Raw genomic sequence first — 20,798 nt, 5'->3', positions numbered from 1 at the left:
TCCATTAGTAGTGTTTTTAAGTGGAAGAACGGTAGGATTTCATGTACTAGGTACGCATGATTTTATTCTGTCTTTTTCTTGAGGTTAGAAATATCAAAGCTTGACCTGTAGAAGACACCAGTTTAAATAATTGAGAGCGACTTTTCCCCGTTGCTTTTGGGAGATAATATGGTTATCATCTTTCTCATGAGAAAGACTTAGACCATCACCAAAATGGATTAGTTTTTGGGATCTTTTGTTGTGCATCCCGTTAAGAACATAAGAATAGAGATATTTATTCCTTTCCTCACTGACTCAAATTGTTTCTTGTACGCATAAGATACTTCTAGTTTTTCCTAGATGAAAATCTTATGGGTTCTTCATCTTCCAGATTGAAGTAAATATTTCTTCACTGTCTATGCTTAGTCCACAAGATTTCACATTTCATCGCCAATCTTTTTTTCAGTATTAATTAGCTCGGTCACTTGCAACTTCTTATCTAACATGAATATGATTTTTCTGTAAAAAATATTAATCTTAGTTTGGGCATGCTAGGTCATTTGAGAAAATATTTTGAGTTAAACCAGTCTAATTTCTTAATGTTGTTGGTTAACAGTATAACCTAGAGGGGGAGGGGGGTGAATAAGTGATTTTAGGAAACTTGACAAAATATTGTGGAATTAAAGCTATAAAGTTTGATATAAGCATAATTGGGTAAAAAAGAGAGTTGATATATGCAGGAGCAGGTTATATCAACTGGTGCATTGTGCTTCTATTAGGCAATAATGAATATAAGTAGAGAGATAGAGAACAATGCAGCTAGAGTTTTACAATGATTCAACTTAGTACAAGCCTACGTCTACTTTTTTATACTAACATCCTATTGGTTGGATTCCATTAGCTATATTTGAGTGGTTACAATGGAGTGTGCCACTCATACCAAGGACTTCTTCTTGAAATTGGTGCTGCTTATACCTAGGTAGATAAATCTCGCTATCTCACACCTAAGCACAAACTATAACAATGACAACACCTCTCAAAAGATTACAATTTCAGTCCTCTCACAAGAAAATATAAGAATGTAAAGCTTTCTCTAAATTTGGATTTTGCACTTTTGATCTCTTCTGTTATCTTCCCAATGTCTTGTTAATCTCCCTTTGTATTCCTTAGCATCCAATCTTCCCATTGGACATCCTTCACGAGAATCAATTGCCAAGTTGACCGTTGGACGATTGCCTAGTGGATTAATTAAGCTGTTGGAGCCAATCAATCTTTAGTTTCCATAGATTTGGTTGTGCATATAATCAAATCATTTGTTCCAAATATAGAGTAGCTTGGCTTTAGAAAGTATCTTGCCTTCGGGATGATTGTCAATCATCCAAGATGTCACACATAACTAATTTTTTCTATGGAGATAATCTTTGAGATTATTGGTCAATTATTTTCTTCTAAATAAGAAATCCATAGCATATCACAAGCTATCAAAAGATAAGTTATCTTGGGATATTTATCTTAAGGCTTGTGACAAGATTGTTGTTGCAAGTAGTGTAGTTGCTTTGCTTATATCAACAGTCCTCGGTTATATTAGCTTTCCAATGATATAAAACTCTTGCTTATATTAGACTTATGCTTATACAAGACTCCGGTCAGATTAGACTTCTCGATTGTATCCAAGTGCTTTTCATTTGGCACTTTGAGTACAATCGTAATGTAGAACCTGTAGTCCGTTTACCTTGGTGCCTCCAAGTCTTTATCAACTCAGCATTCTTCTATACTTTTTCACATACGTTCTTTCAACTTTTTCAAATCTTCTCACTTAGCATATTCAAAGTTCCTTTTATGCGGATATAACTTGAAATATAAACATCTCATGCATATATTAAGCTGGTAGGAAATCACGGATTGTTTTATCAATTTCAAAATATATTAAAAGATTTTCTCAACAATCTCTATCTTTTTATGGTGACAAAACCTTCCTTGCACTAGGATCAGTGGTAATTTGAAGCATTGTGACATGTGTCCTTTGATTATTCTAGAGGGTCAAGTCAGAGTAGGGGTGCAAGTTAAGATCAAGCTAGTTTTCAAGCTAGTCCTCAAATTTTTTATTCGAGCCAGTCTATATTTTTGGGCCTAAAATGCTCGGGCTCGACTAGTCTTGGCCCTACCGAAAATGTCTGTTTTAAAAATAAAGCATTTCTAAAATTATAAAATTCAACATTAAAAATTGAAAAGTTAGTCATTTATTGCTTATAAATCTAAACAGAGTTATATATTAATATATCAATGCAAACTGCAAATGGCTCATAAAAAGGTAATGTCATATCAAAGTTGATATGTGAAAATTTCATTTCATCAAATTCGTGAATTTTAAGTAACTTTATGCTTGCCATTTGATAATTGTATGTTAGACTCTGGAAATTTGATAACCCATCATATCGTAGAAAATTAAAATACAAAAAAAGTTTGGGCGGAAAGCCTAAATCGTCCTGGACCAAACCGAGTAATTACGATGCGGCATTTTTTTTCTTTTCCTGCGCCGGGCCAAGTCCCTCCGTGCACGGCCCACCAGCCTGTTTGCATCCCTAGATCTGGAAACATCCTAAACGTGTAGGACCAGACCCGAACTGGGAGGCCTAGAAATATATCATTATCAATCTTTGCAATGGTCCTAGATTAGAGGTTAGTGTTGTGGTGCAATAATCTGTCCATGCCATGATAAAGAAATCTGGTAAGGCTGGTTCCGTGCTTGTTAAAATTGATCCTGTCAAAGCTCACGATAGCATCAAATCTGGTTTTATTCTGTGAAGTGCTTTACTTCTTCGTCTTTCCTGGAGCTTTTTCGCCCCCTTCCATCCCTGTAATGCTTGATAGAGACCGTCTGGTGGGGATTCAACGCTCTCCAGTCATTCACCAAGGAGACTTCATTTTGCCCTGCTCGTCTTTTCTTTTTGTGTATGGAATTCTTGGTTACGAAATCGATGAAGCGTGTGCTGCTAAGTTATGGGATCCTATATCAATCGGTGGACTAAGACATGTTTTCTCTCATCTGTTCTTTGCTGATGATATGATGTTATTTAGTTGTGCGAATCATAAAAACTTCTCTACAAACTTCTGTTGACATGGTTTCTGTGCTACATATTTGGGGTTCCCCACTTCTTGCTAGGGTAGGAGTAGTGCAGGTGAGGTTTAGTTTTGTCGCTGATGAAGTCAGAGAACGTCTTCTGGGTGGAAGGGCCAGATGGGGTTGAATCAACTCCCTCACAGAATCCATCCCTAGCTACTCCATGCAATGTGTCCCGCTTCTCTTAATTGCTGTTGATAAATTGGATAGTGACTTTTCGCGGGGTTCTACGAAGAAGCTCAGGAACGTAACAAATGTGAGAGGTAAGAGGAAATGGGACCTCACCACCTATTTGGCAGGCTTTTCTTGCGGGTTGTGACACGTTACGTTGCCTAACGTTCCTAGGAAAGGCGGCGAGCATTTTTCCAAGGCCGCCCCCAACCTCACCGTGTCTATGGCTGTCCTGATCTCAACGGCCAGCTCCATGGCTGTCAAGTCGAGTTTCTCCCCCTGTGGATTCGAGGATACTTAATGAGAATGCTTTAAAAATTCGTTCGAGAGAGGTCCAGAAATTCAAACAAGAAAGGTCCAAATATTCGATCTCCTTGGAGCTTCTTCCAGATGTAGCAATGGAGCCCCAGAAATTTGTCCTAAAAAGTCAACAAGGTACTTCACAAGAATGCTTTGGATGAAGCTCGGGCACTTTCCTACCTGCACAGCCAATGGGTACCCCAAATCCTCCGCCGCCATGGAGCACTAGACGTTGCCATGTAGCTCGTTGAGATTTGAGCTGACCCATTTACCGTCCACTTTAACAAATATGAGTTAAAATATGGGTTATTGACCCGTTTTATGGCCTTGCTCTTCACCTACTGCACCATCTACCATCTGTTTTCCCTCTTCTATGGATTGCTTTATTTTTTCTATGTAGTTATTTAAATAATATAATTCTAAACAATACTTGACATGGCATAATAGCAGAACGTCTAAATTTACTTTTTGCACTTTATTTAGCATTTTAATCTGATGCTTTTCAACATGATATAAGAATCCATGATTGGCGAAGTTTGGTCCAAAATGTGATTTTTGTCAAAATCACATCAAGTGACCCGATAGTGATTTTTTCAAGAAAGTTGGTTCTTGACTGTTTTTGTGTAACTTACAAACTTCAATGAGCTGTATCTTCGGTTTCTTTAAAAAATTCTGGCATATTAGAAAATTCTGTGTTCAAAACATAAGGAAAAAGGATTATGTTTTCAAATAAGCGATGTCTTCTTGGATGGAAAAATTATCCAATCAATCATAAGCTTATTGTATGGCCGTCAATTCAGTTTTAAATTTTTTAATTTGGCTACTTTAGTCTTAAATATATTAATAAGTTCCACTGTAATTCATCCAGCCAACGATGACATGTAGGTTTAGTTGTTGCCGGCTATCCTACGTGAAACGATTGGTGTATGACACGGAAAAACTTAAGTGAAACCATATAGTTTTAAGTTTATTTTCTCAATTTTCCTATTTTTCTCTCATTTTTTCCTTTTTTCCCTATATTACCTTCTTCTCTACTGTTCATCTTGTTCCAAGGATGTAGCTCATCCACCTCCACGAGTCCTTCACCCTCGCCGCCCCCATGTCCGCCAGGTGAATGAAACTTAAAGTTGTCACGATTGCGTTTTGAAGTAATCTCCTGAGGAACTCAGTCAAAGCATGGACGTCCTTCTTCCCTGCAAAATGAAGTGGAAATCACGAATTCATAGAATACTCTGTACCTATGGCCACCTTGTATCTTGCAACGTGCTAGGATGTATTTCTGTCAATCAATGGCCCCAAGTCATCCTAAATCCTTTCAACGGAAGTCCTGCGAGCTTTGATTCTTTTGTGCTAGGACCTTAGATGTCGGTCTTCCAGACCATCATCCCCTGCCTGGCTCTGCAACACTCGGGCAAGCGGTCAATGACGGCCCTCGACGATTGCACCGGCCAGGTAAGGTTGCTGCTGACCCGTCTGGACCTTGGATCGACCAAGATCCGAGGCCAACTGCGCCCTTAACTCGAGCCTTGGACCACACCTATCCCCGTCGCCACTCATCCCTCGTCCTTGTCAACATCGCGCGTAAAATGGTAAAGACCAGAGAGAGCTGCAGACATGGCTTCGCCAGTTGGAGAAGTTGCCGCAGAAGATGAATAATATCACAAAAGAAAAAAAAAAGGAAGGAAAAGAGAAAGTAAAAATCCAATAAGTTCAGGAAAAAAAAAATGCAAAATCACGTCATTTTGCTTAATTTCTTCCAAGTTAGACACTGACGGTGCTTTGTAGGACGATTGTTGAAGACTGGACCGCCATGTCACAATTTTCTGGCCAAAATTTGCCGAAAGGGCTATATTGGAATTTTACATAAAGGTTCAAGACTAGATTGACTAAATTGAAAAGTAAATGACTGTACATTAGGTCTAGGAAACGATTGGATAATTTTCTGGAATAAAATCAATGCATCATGCTCAATATAGAGTATTGCAAATTGTAAAGTATTTCCAAATTGGCACGTACATGATACTAGGGGCATGCAAAGAAATCAAGAACCATCGAGAAGTGGATTAGACCAGTGGTTCTCAACAGTTCGGTTTCCGATTCCAATTTATTAGAACCGATGAAATTGGTATGATTCCAAGTTCTAGGCATGGAACTACCCACCCATCTATTCAAACTGGACTAGTATATTACAGCGAAAGTTAGCATTTTCTTTTTCCTGCTTCCTGTCCGCAATATTTTACGTTCACTCTGTCTCTCTCACTCTCACTCTCACCGACTAATCCCCCTCCCTCTTGTGATTTTTTCTCTTTTTTCCCGCATTTTCCCTTTCTTTCTCGCGTGCCTTTCCTTGGATGGAACAAACTGAGGCATCTTAGTAAACGTCAATCTCGTTCGTCATCTTCCCCTGCGATTTTCCTTCCTATAGTCGATGAAAGCTCTCTCTCTTGCGCCATAGTTTCTCCTACACATCCATGTTGAGGCATCTTCGACTTCCGTGGCCGCGGGATTTAGGAGCAGGGATCGGCATTTCCTTCGAGCTGCGTTTGGAGTGCGCGGTTTCGATCTTGACAGAGTTTCCCGAGCAGGTGTTGGTAACGTGGGGAGTCTGATTGGTTGAAGCGTTTTGTGTTCAAGGGGTTTTGAGAAAATGACGAGTGGAGATGGTGAAGTGGACTATTGCTTCTTACTATGCGTTCTATTAATTGATGAATGCAATTTCATATATATTGGGGACCGGTTCCATGGATTTATCCAAGAACCAAATGAAACCAATATTCCAATTGTCGGGTGGATCCAAAAAACTAATCGGCGGTTTCCGGTTTCAATTTTACGGAGCAAATTACAGACTTGAATAAATCCAGAATAAGTACAATTTAACAATTTATTGGTCCCGAACACCAAGAATAAGTACATAACCCATAAATAACTGACCAAAGTCCCTGTTGGTAAACGAACAAGTCTTCATCCCACTTTCTTCTCTTACTCGTTTGACGACCGCTTTACAGGACAAACAGAGCAATATGGCTCCATAAGAGCAGTAGGCAAAACAAATCTTCACCAGGTCTCCCTAGGTAAGAGTGTCCGCACGCCCGAAAATGTAGAGACATTCGTGTCAATGCTTGAGTTGCTAGACGTAAAGACAGCATCATGAGATTCAGTTGCCTCACAGTTGTCTTGATTTTGCTGAATGTCTGAAGGATATTGCGTCTCCCTTATCCCCTCTAGTTCCATTGCCACTTCTTTCATCGTAGGCCGATTCCTCCCATTCAAGTCTAAGCACCTCTTTGCAAGGTTAGCAACCAATGCAATCTCTCCCATCTTACGTTCTTTCAACATATGAGCATCGACAATATCAAACAAGCGATTCTCTTCCATCGAAATTATGAAATACATCACGAGGCTTCTTCCTTCTTCTTCCCTCTGGGATGAGATTGGCTTTTGTCCTGTTAAGAGTTCAACTAGGACGACTCCGAAGCTATACACATCGCTTTTGTCTGTAAATTGACTTGACCGGAAATACTCGGGATCTAGGTAGCCAAAAGTCCCCTGCACCAATGTGGTTACATGAGTTTGATCAAGGGAAACGGACTTGGAAGTTCCGAAATCTGCCACTTTTGCCTGATATTTCTCATCCAATAGGATATTGGTGGACTTGATGTCTCGATGATAAATGGGAATAGAGGCTGCTGAATGCAAGTAGAATAAGGCTCCTGCGACTTCAGTTGCAATTCGTAAGCGTGTGTCCCATGATATAGGCGATTCTGCATTTGGGTCATGCAAATATTGATATAGAGTCCCATTTGGTATAAATTCATATACCAAAAGTGGGACTTCTGTTTCCAAGCAACACCCCAATAACCTAACTATATTCCTGTGATTGATTTGTGAAAGAATGAGGACTTCATTTATGAACTGTTCGACTTTTCTCCCGTCTATCACTTTTGATTTCTTAATTGCAACTATTTTTCCATCTTTTAACATTCCTTTGTAGACAGTACCCTGTCCACCCTGCCCGAGTATCCTATTGTCATTGAAATTATTAGTGGCATTCCCTAAATCCTTGGAGTTGTACAATTTGCTTCTCTCAACATTGCCTTCCGGTGATGAAAGCTCTCTTTCCAACAAAAGACCACCATTGCGTTTGAAGTACTTCTTTTCTATTCTTTTCTTGATGAATTTGTACAACAACCTCCATAAGAAAAGACACAAAAGTAGTGCCCCAAGGCCTATCCCGCCCCCTGCATTGCAAAAACTCAAGGGGCAAAAGTGAGAAAAAAGCACCCCGCTTGTTAGGAATCTATAAAGGAACTTATCATCAAGAATTTAAGTAAATCCGACTAAAAGGAAAACATACAGGAGTGATTGACCTGAGTCTCCTTTCACATCGATCTATCTTAACAAGCATGAAAAGATTAATTTGGCTCCTTTTAAGTTCTATCTGGTGAAATTATTATACAAACATCTACACTGTACAACTGATATCTCTTGTAAGGAATTTAGCAAACCATTGATGAAAATGAAAGTTTCCACTAGCATTCATCTTAATTATGATTGTAAAAAATTCCAATTCAAATCTGACAAGAATAAATAGGAACCATGGATATATTTCGATAGATATAAAGCAACGACAGTAGAAAAGTTCAAGTGTTTTCTTATCTCTCGAGTATTAGTGTGAAAAGAAAGTTCTGAGGTTGTTTTGATAGATACTACTGATTGAAGCAAGAGTAGTGCTCCTAGGCCTGCTCCAATTCGTGGTTTACCAAAGTGGTATGAGCATAAACAAGAGCAAGCATCAAGGATTGCAACTCCGATTTGAAAAGCAGAAAATGCTAATCTGATACTGGAGAGAATTACCTTAGACGACTTTTGAATATTCACTAATTTGATTAAACAGAATGCTAATGTGGTTGGTGAAAATTAGGGCCTGTTTGGTTGTGTTTCTTTTTTCTATTTTTAAACACTATTTCTGTTTTTTTGTTCCTGGGAACAAAAAAGGAACAGAAACGCGTTTGGGTGCGTTTTTGTTCCTTTTTTGTTCTTTTGTTCCCAGGAACAAAAAAGAAACAGAAATAAGAAACACAAATTTTGTGTTTCTTATTTCTGAAACAAAACTTAGAAACACTTTTTTTTTTTCTTCTTTTTCTTCTTATTTTCTTTCTTTTTCTTTCGCCGGTCACCGGCCTCGGCCATGGCCGGCGACCGGCCGACGAGGGCTGGCGGCCTCGCCCGCCACGGCGAGGCTTGCCGGCCCCGACGAGGCCGAGCCTCGCCGTAGCCGGGCGAGGGTCGGCCTCGCCTGGTTGGGCGAGCTCAAGCTCGCCCGGCCATGGCGAGGCCGACCTCGCGTCGGGCCGGGCGAGCTCGATCTCGCCCAGATCCGGCGAGGCCGAGCTCGCCCAGCCAAGGCGAGGCCGCCGGCCCTCATCGGCCGGTTGCCGGCCATGGCCGAGGCCGGCGGCGGCAAAAGAAGAAAAAGGAAAAAGAAAAATAAAAAAAAAAAGGAAAAATAGAAATAAAAATTAATAATAAAAGAAATAAAAAAATTATACAAATTTACCAAACGTGTTTCTATTTATTTTTTATTCCCGAAACAAGTTTACCAAATGCGTTTTTTTTGTTCAAAAATTGTTCCCTGAATAGAAACACTTTTTTCTATTTCGTTCCCTGGAATAATTTTTAAATAGAAACACAAACAAACGCACCCTTAGTCTCCCCATGAGAGAAACTTAGCACATAACAGAAAAGCCATATAATCAGTTGAGCAGCAGAATACATGCCCAAATCAAACACGGGACATCTGATCCACTGAAAGCGGGCCATGCGCTATGTTTTTCTAAATTGTGGGGTTTTATTAGTAATAGACTCAATGTTTAAATGAAAGGATGTGATATTCCTGAATATCTGGGGGTACAAAAGATGGATAGTCCTTGTTCATAGCTCATGACGGAATGTAGAAATTTGCTTACCTATGACGAGAAGCGCATATTTCCTTTTTGCATCTGAAAGATGTCGTTTGGCAGGGGAGGCCAGACTTATTTCGGGTTCATCTACAACTGAACAAAATACGACAAATTAATCAGTAGAAGTTCGTCTCATTAGTGGGTGTTTAGGATTGCATGTAAAGCTACTTCAGCCTCTAAAGAGCTACTTCTCTTATTAATGCAGTGTTTCGATGTTAGGTTTCCAATGATTTGTGTGGTAAAGCGTAACTGGTTTTACCTTTGCATCCATCTTTTATATAGGGGTTACCAGAGAAGCCCGGGATGCAAACACACTGCAAAAAGGGCATCGCCATGGGATATGCAGAATCGAAGCTGACTGAACTGCAGTCGTAGGATTCGTTGAAGATGGAGCTATAATTGTAAATCTCTAACGCAGCTTTTGAGGAATTTGCTATCCCCCATTCTAGGACAGCTGGGAAATGCCCGCTCGCCCTCAACTTATTGAAGTCCATAACCGAAGGCCTGAACTGCGACCTATCTGCCAAGAAGGCATAATTGCATTCATTTTCTCCTGCTGTTTTATTGTATGGCTGGAAATCAACGGTGAAAGCCTGAAAAACCGAGGTAATCCTGATTTGACAGTATCCGTTACTGCCCGAACAAGTGGCGTTCCTAACAGTGCTGTTGTCAGCTCCGCAACTTATGTTAGTAGACTCTGCGTCATCCATCCGAGCATGTATATTGCAACCAACGGCAACAAAGTCGTTTTGTGAAGCAGAGAAGACAAATTGGCTGCCTTTCAAGCTCACAGGTGTGGAGCTTCCATTGCTGCCGCAGCTCACATTTGACGAGTAGGTTAGTGGAAGACTGACCTTGATCATGCCGTTCCTTTTGTCATGGATATCAGGTGGCATAATGTCGAGCACCCTCAAGTTGGCCTTGTTCAGTATCGGGACAGTGCCATTCTGGCAGACAATCTCGTACCACTCATCGAGGAAGCACCCAGTTCCAATCCCGAAGGGAAAGGAAATGGCAACGCCACCACATATTTGTGTGCAATCCACCAGAGGAGTTGCTAGCGATGCTTGTTTATGAAGCAAAAATGATCCTAGAAGCAGAAGAATCTGAAACATCCTAGTTCCTGCTTCTTTATGTCAGGAAACAGAGGACCTATTTTGAGGAATTGATGGAAGGCGCGGTTGCTTGTACGCCTTCTTCCTTGATTGTAAAAGCTTTATAAGCAGAGGACACCGGTTTAAGCAGCCAAGTTTGACTTCTCCCCTCGTTGGGGACATAATTTTATCGCCACTTAGCCACTCACGATAAAGACTTAAGAGTATTATAAAATCATAATCGCTAATGAACCCACTTTCGATGATGTTCCCAAGTTCCTACTTCCTTATTTGTCCTTTTTGAGAACAACACGACTTTCCACGACAAGAAAATAATTTAATCTGGGAGCGTGAAAGCAAAACTCACTTCTAATATCGCAAAAGCTGTTTTTTTGCAGTTTCCTTTTATCCTAATCCCGCGTCTTACTGAAGCAAAAATCAGTTTTTATTGTTCTCGAGCTGTGTGCATCTTGGGAGCAGAGTGTTCTCTTGCTCAAACCATCTACCCAAGCACTTGGGAATCTTTTTGGTCCCCCAAGTAAGAGTAAATAATGTGCATGAATCACGCGTTGAGTTGTCTCACTTCCATAATAAAAGCGATTTGGTCCCCATATGATTGAAATAAACTAGAAAATAAGTACAACAAACTATCCGGTATACCTAATTTTTTCTCGGCAAAGAAATATTAGGTCTAGATTAATATCTAAAGAGTGTTGGGTCACAAAAAGTTGTACATTATGACAGTTGTCTTCCTCATAGGGAAAGACATCATCTATGGGTTTTCTTCTTCTTTTTTCCCGCTCGTTTAACTCCATACATAGAGAAAGACTTTTCTTTTTCGATAGAGAAAGACTTTGAAATGCCGAGCAGTGCGCACCGCCCAGGGCCCCCTTCCTTTTTTAACAACCTCTTCCCCCTCCCCCTCTCTCTCTCTCTGTACACGTCGAACGCGCAAAAAGTCGTCGTCGCCTTCCTTGTCTTCGTCGTTGTCATCGTCGTCAACGTCGGCGTCGCCGCCGAAGCTTCCTGGAAACCTCGCCCCGATCCGCTCCGTCGAAATTACCTCGCCGTTGTTGCGTGTGAAACCGCGCTTCCCTCTCTTTGATTGATTGGCCGATCCGCGGGATTTGATTGGGGCTTGTCGTGTCGGTCGCGCGGAGAAATTGGAGCTGAATTTACGTGGAAGATTCGCTCCAGTGAAGTGAAGTTTCGCGAGGTTTTGCCCAGCTAAGGAAGGGACGGGGGGGTGAGTGTCTTATTTTGGGGGCCTCGAAGTCGAGCGATGTTGATGGCGGACAAGAGCTGCTCGGGTTCTTGGGGCGCGGGGAATTCGGTCCTGGCGAAGACGATAACCTGACGATCGGTCACGAAGAGTTATGTTTGTAGTTTTTAAGTGGAAGAACAGTAGGATTTTATTCAAACTCTGTTTTTACCCTGAGGATAGACTCGAAGCTTGACTGGTAGAAGACACAAATTTAGATAACTAAGTGCGACTTTTCCCATTGTTTTGGGGACATAATTTGGTTATCATGTTTCCCATGAGAAAGACTTGGAACATCATTGAGATGGATTAGTTTTCAGGGGGATAAGTACACTAATGGTGCTATAAGTTGTGTACGGCGCTCACTTTGGTACCAAAAGTTTCCGCTGGATCACTTAAGTGCCAAATCGGAGAAAAAACGATCACTTTGGTGCCACCGGCGAGAAATTCCAGCCAAAATGATTACGTGGCATTTTTATTTAAAAAAAAAAGTTGCTCGGCTTTTAAACGACGTCGTTTTCCATCCTCTTCAAGAAACGACGTCGTTTTGCTCTTCTACGTGGACACCCTCGCAAAAATGATGCCGTTTAGCTCGTATATGGGTTGGAATTAGGGTTAGGGTTTCTTCCTCGCCGCTCGGCCACCATTGTTCGCCACCAACGCTCGGCCACCGTCGCTCGGCCACCATTGTAGATGCCCGACTAGGTGAGCGAGGAGGGAACCAGATCGTTGCTGAAACAAAAAGTGGCAGAAAAATAGGAGGCGAGGCGGAGGAGGAGGAGGAAAAGAGGGGTTGAAGGTGCCGCAATGGTGCGCCGTCGCCGCCGCCGCTAGTGCCGTTGTTGGTGCTGTTACTGGTGCGCTGATGGTGTTACTGCCGGTGTCGTTCGCTGCTGGTGTCGCTCTTCAAGGAAGAAGACGGCGTGCCTCCTCTCTCTCTCTCTCTCTCTCTCAATTTGGGGATTTAGGGTTTCGATTTGGGGGAAAAAGCCAAACGACGTTGTTTTTGTGGTTTAGATGTTGATTGTGCTCTCCGGCAAGCCACGTCGGCCTAAAATATTAATAAAAAAACGCCACGTCAGATTTCCGGCGGTTCAGATCGGCGTTGGCACCAAAGTGAGCGTTTTTCAAATTTTTTGGCACTTAAGTGATCCAACGGGAACTTTTGGCACCAAAGTGAGCGCCGTACACAACTTATGGCACCATTAGTGTACTTATCCCGTTTTCAGGGTCTTTTGTTGTGCATCCCGTTAAGCACATTCGAATAGAGATATTTATTCCTTTCCTCGCTGACTCAAATTGTTGCTTGTCCGCTTAAGATACTTATAGATTTTCCTGGACGAAAATCTTATGGGTTCTTCCTCTTCCAGATTAAAGTAAATATCTGTTCACGGTGTATGCTTAGTACCACAAGATTTCACATTTCATTGCGGACCTTTTCTTCAGTATTAATTAGCTCGGTCACTTACAATTTCTTATTTGACATGAATATGGTTATTCTTTAAATTCTGAAAATATCTTGAGTTAAATCTCGTCTAGTGCCAGAGTTTAGTTTCTTAGTGATGTTGATTAACAGTATCACCTAAGGAGGGGGGGGGGGGTGAACAAGTGATTTCACAAAACTTGACCAAAAATTGCGGAATTAAAGCCCTCGAGTTTTATATAAGCATAATCAAGTAAAAAAGGGAGTTAATATATGCAAGAGTAGGCTATATCTATTGGTATAGTGCACTTCTATTAGGCAGTAATGAATATAAGCAAATAGATAGAGAACAACGCACTCAAAGCTTTATAGTGGTTTGGCTACATCCACCCTCCCATATTAATATGCTATTGGTTGGATTCCACCATGAATCTTTGAATAATCACGGTAGAGTTTGCCGCTCCTACCAAGCACTTCTTCTCAAAGGTGGTGTTGTTTATAACTAAGCAAATAAGTCTCACTATCTCATACCTAAGCACAAATTATAACACTAACAACACTTCTCGAAAGATTACAATTTCATTGCTCTCAAAAGATAATATAATAAATGTTAAGTTTTCTCTGAATTTGGATTTTGCACTCTTGATCTCTTGCGTTCTCTTCTTGGCATCTTGTTGATCTCCCTTTATACTCCTTAGCATCCATAAAAAAAAAAATTCCATGGGGAAAGTAAAATAAAGACGGATAGGATTTCTTTTATGCATAATATAACCTATTTTTCAGAAAGACAACCGAAGCTCAGCCACGCATTCTCTTTTTCTTCCCCCTGCCTTTCATCCTTTTCATTTTCCTGCAGCCGAATGCTTCCTCCTTCCTCTTCGTAACCCCACGCCGGTCAAACCTCAAACTCACAGAAGCAATTTGTTGACCGCACCATCCCTTCTTCCACGTTGCTGTTCGTTCACCAAGTGTTGCCCCTCCTCGTGTCTTCTATTCCTTCGTAGTCAACAACCCACAGCGTCCACCAAAGAAGCCAGCACCCCTCCACGAAGCATTTTCTTTGACCGAAGCCTCCACCGCCCAAAGAAATCCACCGAAGACACCAGCAGCTTCGGTCTTCACGCTTGCCGCTCGTGCTCGTGCTTCTCCACGTCTTCTCCATCGAACCGAATTTCCCTGCAGCCTTCCTCCACGCGGCCACGAATTTCAACTGCACGAAGCTAGCAAACGAAGCAGCTGCCTTCGTCCGTAGCGCCCCATCAACCGAAGCGGTTTCCCCGGTAGCTTCCATCTTCGCACGCTGAGCCGCAGCAAACTTCAGCCCAATTGAAGTCGCGGGCTTTAGCTACAGCAGCCCAAGTTTCCATCAACAGCCCATCTTCTCTTCAGCATTTGAAGCCCATAAGCCCTGCAGCAGCCCAGCAATTTGAGGCCTAAGAGACCAGCGAAGCCCATCTTCAGCAGCCCAGTTTTGGAACCAGCGAATTCAGCCCATCAATTAAGTCCACTTGAGGCCCGCGAAGCAAGCCCAAGCCCAAGAGCAAGCCCAGTCCAATGCAATAACAAATCTCAATTGGGCTGAGATTTTGTTGGGCCAATTCCAGGCCCGGTCCAAGTCCGTCGTTGTCGCTAAAAATTCGAAATTCGGCCGTCGTCGCGTCGCTGTCACGGTGTTCCAATCTTCGCTTTGCACAAGTGATTTTTACTCACTAATGCTTTCTTAATTTATTAATTATGCTTAAGGGTTGATTAGATTTAATTAAGTGCAATTATGTGGTTAGATTAGAGTAGATTAGTGATTATTAGATAATTGCGATGCATGTTAGACAATTGAATTGTGCAATTAGCAAGTAGAGACGTACTATTATTTATTGAATGCATCTCAAAAATTTTCCCAACCCTTATTGGGCTTCAATTAGGCATTATGGGCCTAAATTGGATTTTTAGTAATTATTTATTAATTTTCGAAATTAATTATTTAGTTATTTATTTTTTGAAAATTAGGCAGGGATAGCCGACGATCGGAATTTTATGCTAATCACTTGGTGCAGTCCATTTATTTATTTGAGCATTGGTTTGTGCTGAATTGATTTAACTCTGTTTTCAAGATTTTATTCATAAATTAATCACTTTTGGTAATTGATTGGAAATTAACCGAGCGTCGGTTTACAACGCCAAAAATATTTTGGTGAACCAAATAAAATGGTGGAAATTGTGGAAGTGAATTATGATATTTTGGTACCACCGGCCGCGGTGGCTCCACTGGATAGGCCCTGCTGATCCTCAGCCCAGAGGTGAAGGGTTCAAAATCCAGGGGAGGCGCTAGGTGTATTAAGTGTGACTCAGGGGTGGTGGGTCCTCCTACTTAAGTGTCACCTGGGGGTTTATGGCGCGGCTGTCGGCTGCAAGCCGATTCCTCCAGTACAAAAAAAAAAAAATTATGATATTTTGGTTAAGCCCGACCGTGTACCCACACACGATAAATTTTTATCGGGTATCGTTATTACGAGGGAAATAGGCCAATTATTATTTTGATTGAAGATTCTAAGTGTGAAGCACATAGTCTTTGGTCGAGAGTAATTAATCGTGTGAGGGTTATTAGTCGCATTGAACAGACTATTGAAAAATGAAATAATATATGATGGGTGTGTACACGCTGAGCCGTAATTCAGCATTAACTGCCGAAGAATTAGTAAGCTATGCCCGCTGAATCGTAATTCAGCATTACCATCAAAGTTTTAGTAGGTCGTGCTCGCTAAGCCATAATTCAACGTTGGGGTTGAGTATTCGAGATGACTATGTAGGATGTGCTCGCTGAGCCGTAATTCAGCAGTGAATTTGAGTAAGAGGAAGAAAATGTTGAGATGACATGTAATCGACTAAAATATCGATCTGTGATATGATTACTTAGGTGCCTATTGAATTATGCTAATATGCAAGTGAAATCTGAGGCCAAGGTAAGTCATCTGACCTGTGCGTGCATAGGCAATTCGGTTAGCGTATTGATTTACTAATTAAGTCTTAGGAGTAGAACTCGCTAAGACGTGATCTCAATGGTTATTGTATAACCATTTCAAGACCCTGATGAGGAGCTTAAGGAGGAGAACCCTGATGTGAAATCTAAGGAGAAGGAAGATTAAGAGGAAGAAAATGATCCAAATAAGGATCTTGAGTACAACCCGGATGAGGACTGAGATCTCATTATGTTTTGTTAGACTTTGATTATTTGTGGATAAGTGTTAGATTATATCCCTGTGAATAGTATTGTATTATATACTATGAGGTGCTTGTATAAAAGTATGGTTGTGAATTTCAGTATGAAAATTATGACTCTGCTTTTTTATCACATTGCTTTATTGTCTGGGGATTTATAACTGTTTCTACATGTGCTATTGAAAAAGAAAGGGTTGGCGATACGTAGTCTTGGGATATCACATTTTAAAATTGACCAAAAGTAAAGGATATGCACGTGACCAAGGATCGGGGCGTGACAGTTGTACTGGGAGTTTGTTTCTTATGTGTTGAGAGAGATTAGAAAGAGTCATTAATAATCATGAATTAACTTTAGGTCATTTACTTTATGTTTATGTACTTCTAGCAATAATCATTGATTAATTCGATGAGATTATGTGAGAATCTATGCATTTGAAAAAGATATTCTATTCTAGATGATTATGCTATTATCTAACTTGCTAGTTTCTACTTGCCTAATGTTATTGTTCTTTTTTTCCTCATTAGAAATGAACCATGACAATAGCGAAGCAATTTTTAGCACTTTGATATTAGAGGAGAATTTTTAGCATTTTTATATTAAAGGAGATGAGTCTATAGATGTTGCTTTTGTGTATGATGTATCTGATTGTGGTATCGACTGCCATTGAAAGGCACTACAGTAAGCATATATCGAAGGATGTAAGCACTTTTGGCTATTGGATTAGTTGAGATTGTAATCCCTCAAGAAGAAAAAAAGCAAGTCATAAATAGGCTATTGGATTAGTTGAGATTATAAGCACTTTTGGCTCTTTCTTAGAAAAAGCTAACAAGACAATGGAAATGATCGCTAGCTGCATTGAAAATGCTAAAGATTTGGAGAATAATAAGAGAAAAATCAATGAGGAACTCCTTCAAATGTCTCTAAACATTATGGATAAAATAAAATAAAATAATGTAGAAAAGTTGTGAAGGATATTGAGAACATTCATTTATTTCTTGGATTTCAAGGAGTTGATAGAAAAATATTCATGGAAACGCTTCTCCAAGAGATGATAGATGAGAATGACTGATAATTTGTTTTCTTTGGATTTTTGTTTTCTGAATGCACTATTTCTTGTGAAGTCTAGAGCTTGGTTTATAGTTTCTATGGTATTCAATGAATTAGGTAGACTTGGAGCGGTGAGACACAATGGATTTGTGCGAGTTGGAAGGGAAAATTTGTACCCAATTTTGTCTATAATAATAGGTCTCTTGTGTAATCTTTTTTTGTTATTTAATGACAATGAACAACACTGAATAATTACCACCGGCCGCGGTGGCTCCACTGGATAAGGCCCTACTGATCCTCGCTCCAGAGGTGAAGGGTTCAAAACCCAGGGGAGACGCTAGGTATATTAAGTGTGACTCAGGGGTGGTGGGTCCTGCTTAAGTGTCACCTGGGGGTTTATGGCGCGGTTGTCGGCTGCAAGCCGGTTCCTCCAGCACCAAAAAAATAAAAACAACACTGAATAATGTTCTTTTTGATATTTCTTGGACTAAAACGTTTTCGTAATGTGCTATTTCTTGGGAAGTTTGGAGCTTTTTTCAATAGTTGCTACAGTATTTGAAGAGTTAAGAAGAGTTATGATCAATTGCAATGGATTTGTGCTAGTTGGAAACGTAAAGTTGTAGCTAATGTTGCTTGCAAATTTGCATTGTGTGCTATTATTGATCTCATTTGATATGAGAGGAATCAAAAGTTTCATGATGATAATTTTGGTTCTAGTGGTGATATCATGTCCAAAGTTAAATGGGGGCATAATGACACTAAAAGTGCCAAAAACTTTGTTAGGTGCTCACTTTTATACCAAAAGTATTTTTCGAACAATATTTAATTAATTTCTTCGATAGATGTGGCTCGCCAATGCACCCAATTAGTATATATACCCCTAAAAGATGCTGGCTATATGTTTTGTATAAACCCTAAATCGAACAATCAAGCTTTTTTCCAAATTCAAAGATCCTAACTCGATTTTTTTGGGGCAAATTCGTGCACCCTAATTCTTGTTATAGATAGCCCCAAATCAACTACTGAAACTCGCAACTGAAAACAGGAGCATGATAAGCGGTTCAAATTTGTTTCAACGAAGCTTCGGATTTGGTGGACATCATTGAGGAGGGGAGGCAGTGGGTTTTCTTGGGGAGAGCGACGTAATGATTTTAGGGAGAAAAGCACCCGGAGCTTTGGATTTTCTCTAGGCAGCTGCCAGAGAAAGTCACTGGCCGCTTGCCATCACTGCCTTCAAGCGATTCTTGCATAACATTAGAATGCTTTGTCTCCTTTGCGGAGATCAAGAGTTCTGAGCAGTCTAAACGTGGATCGAATATTACTTTTGAACTCATACTTTCGTCATCTGCGTAGTTGTATGCTCGTCACTACTCTTCACTGCTCGTCATCGTTCACCGTCACTGTCGCTGCATTTGAGAAGGCATAATGAATGCTCTATTTCTCGCCGTTTTCCGACCAACAAGCTTGAGAATCTTCAATCTTGGTACAAGCATTGTCACTGAAGTCGATCTTATCTAGAAAAAAGTTTCCTCCACTTCCCCCTGTCATTGCAACCTTCGATCACGATCAAAATATCTCTTCGTTAAGGAATCAAGGTGCTAAAGTTAACGGCTATAGGTTGATTCCAAGGCCTCCTCTTCCTCCTCCAAGTTTGAAGAATTGGTCCGTTCTTCACCCATGCTTTAGATTCCATTGTCCTAAACTGCGGCGAACAAAAAAAAACAAAAAAAGAATTGAAGTGTCTCAAGGGTGGACCCTAGGCTGAGACAGAGCTCTATTTCTCCATGCGAAAGCAGTGTTGTTCCTTCAGCTCCACATAGAGAGAGAGAGAGAGAGAGAGAGAGAGAGAGAGAGAGAGAGAGTTTCCTAAAGAAAACTACATCGATTTATATATTTTGCTAGGCTGGACAAAAAAAAATTTCACATTGAACTTCGATTTCTTTTTTTCCAACTTTTTCTTTTAGGGACGCGTAAGTTTCGCGAGTGGGTTGCGACTCCCACGCCCTGCAAAAAAAGTCTGCGAGTGAGTGTAGCCATGTCGGAGCAGAAAATTAATTTGAAAAGTCACGTAGGATTTTTGGTGGGAATTTATCATCAAAGGCATTTGAGCGATCGTGTTTTTTCCGATTTGACACTTAATTGCATCGGTAATAACTTTTGGCCTCAAAGTAAATGTCATAATAAACTTTTTTTTTATGACCTAGGAACCGTCATACAGCTGGCAGCCGGGAACATAAACGTTGGGTGGCGCTAGTGCAGGGACCCATCTCCCACGGCGCCGCACTTAAGTCGTGCAATTGCGCACGCGGTGACTTGAACCTCCCCCCAACCGGGATGGGGGAAACGCCTAAACCAACGCGCCTACAACGGGGTGGGTGTCATACTAAACTTTTGATACTTCTAATATTCTTATTTCATTAAATGGTTGATGTTGTGTATAGGCTTGCATCATCTGAACCAGTAATTCCTTTGTTCAAACTTAGAGTAGCCAGAACTATAGTAACCCTGTAATAACTAAACACTTTTAACTTGAGTTGTTGTATTTCTAGAGTTTCAATTGCAAACTTTGTCATTTTTGGGCACAGATGAATTTATTGCTCTCGTAAACATATCCACAAAAGTAAACGCAGTTTTTGTCATTTGTGGGCACAAAGAATAGTTTGCAATGATGTTAAATAACATAAATTATATTGGTTTGTAGGTCTTATTCTTTTTCTTTTTTTTTGGACCAAGGTTTTAACTGTGCATGTTTTTAAGTATACTTGTGCATGAGAATGATATTTTTCTAATGATAAGATGAATATTATTTCATACATAGGGGCATATATGTCATATACATTGATATGTGATTTCTACGATTAATAGATATGATAGAATATAAAAGATATTTGACTTTAAATTAGCAGTCCACCAAATGGTAAATAGAACATGAAAAAAACTCTGGATTTCTTATCTTACCTATCTAGTCCTATTCTAATAGAGAAATTTAGATAATCAAACCTTAGAAATAATGGTTGAATCACCAGGGACAAAACCTAATGATTTGTGGCCCTAGAGTCTGCTTTCTCGCTAGTATAGGTATTTCATAATTTCAGGGATAAATCTTTTTACACTCAAATAATTAACCCCTTATAAAGTAAAAAAAGAATATGCTTGATTGCAGTAACTATAACTGCTTACCTTTTCTTTAAGAAAGGTACTTGTATATAAGGAAAGAATGAACTCCCT

At 40.4% G+C, this 20,798-nt stretch overlaps 1 protein-coding gene across 1 annotated transcript; it reads right to left on the bottom strand.

Annotated features, from left to right (window-relative positions):
- Positions 1-6,371: 6,371 nt before the first annotated feature.
- On the bottom strand, positions 6,372-10,769 carry LOC104429559 (wall-associated receptor kinase-like 1). Its single transcript, XM_010042404.3, has 3 exons — positions 9,791-10,769; positions 9,538-9,624; positions 6,372-7,809 (listed from the first exon to the last, which is right to left on the bottom strand). The coding sequence occupies exons 1-3, from the start codon at positions 10,644-10,646 to the stop codon at positions 6,626-6,628; spliced, it is 2,127 nt and encodes a 708-aa protein (XP_010040706.1). The 5' UTR covers positions 10,647-10,769; the 3' UTR covers positions 6,372-6,625.
- Positions 10,770-20,798: the final 10,029 nt, after the last annotated feature.

The sequence above is a fragment of the Eucalyptus grandis genome, chromosome 9 (genome assembly GCF_016545825.1).
Source record: "Eucalyptus grandis isolate ANBG69807.140 chromosome 9, ASM1654582v1, whole genome shotgun sequence".
Classification (NCBI taxonomy): Eukaryota; Viridiplantae; Streptophyta; class Magnoliopsida; order Myrtales; family Myrtaceae; genus Eucalyptus; species Eucalyptus grandis.
This window is presented reverse-complemented; position numbering and strand designations above follow the sequence as displayed.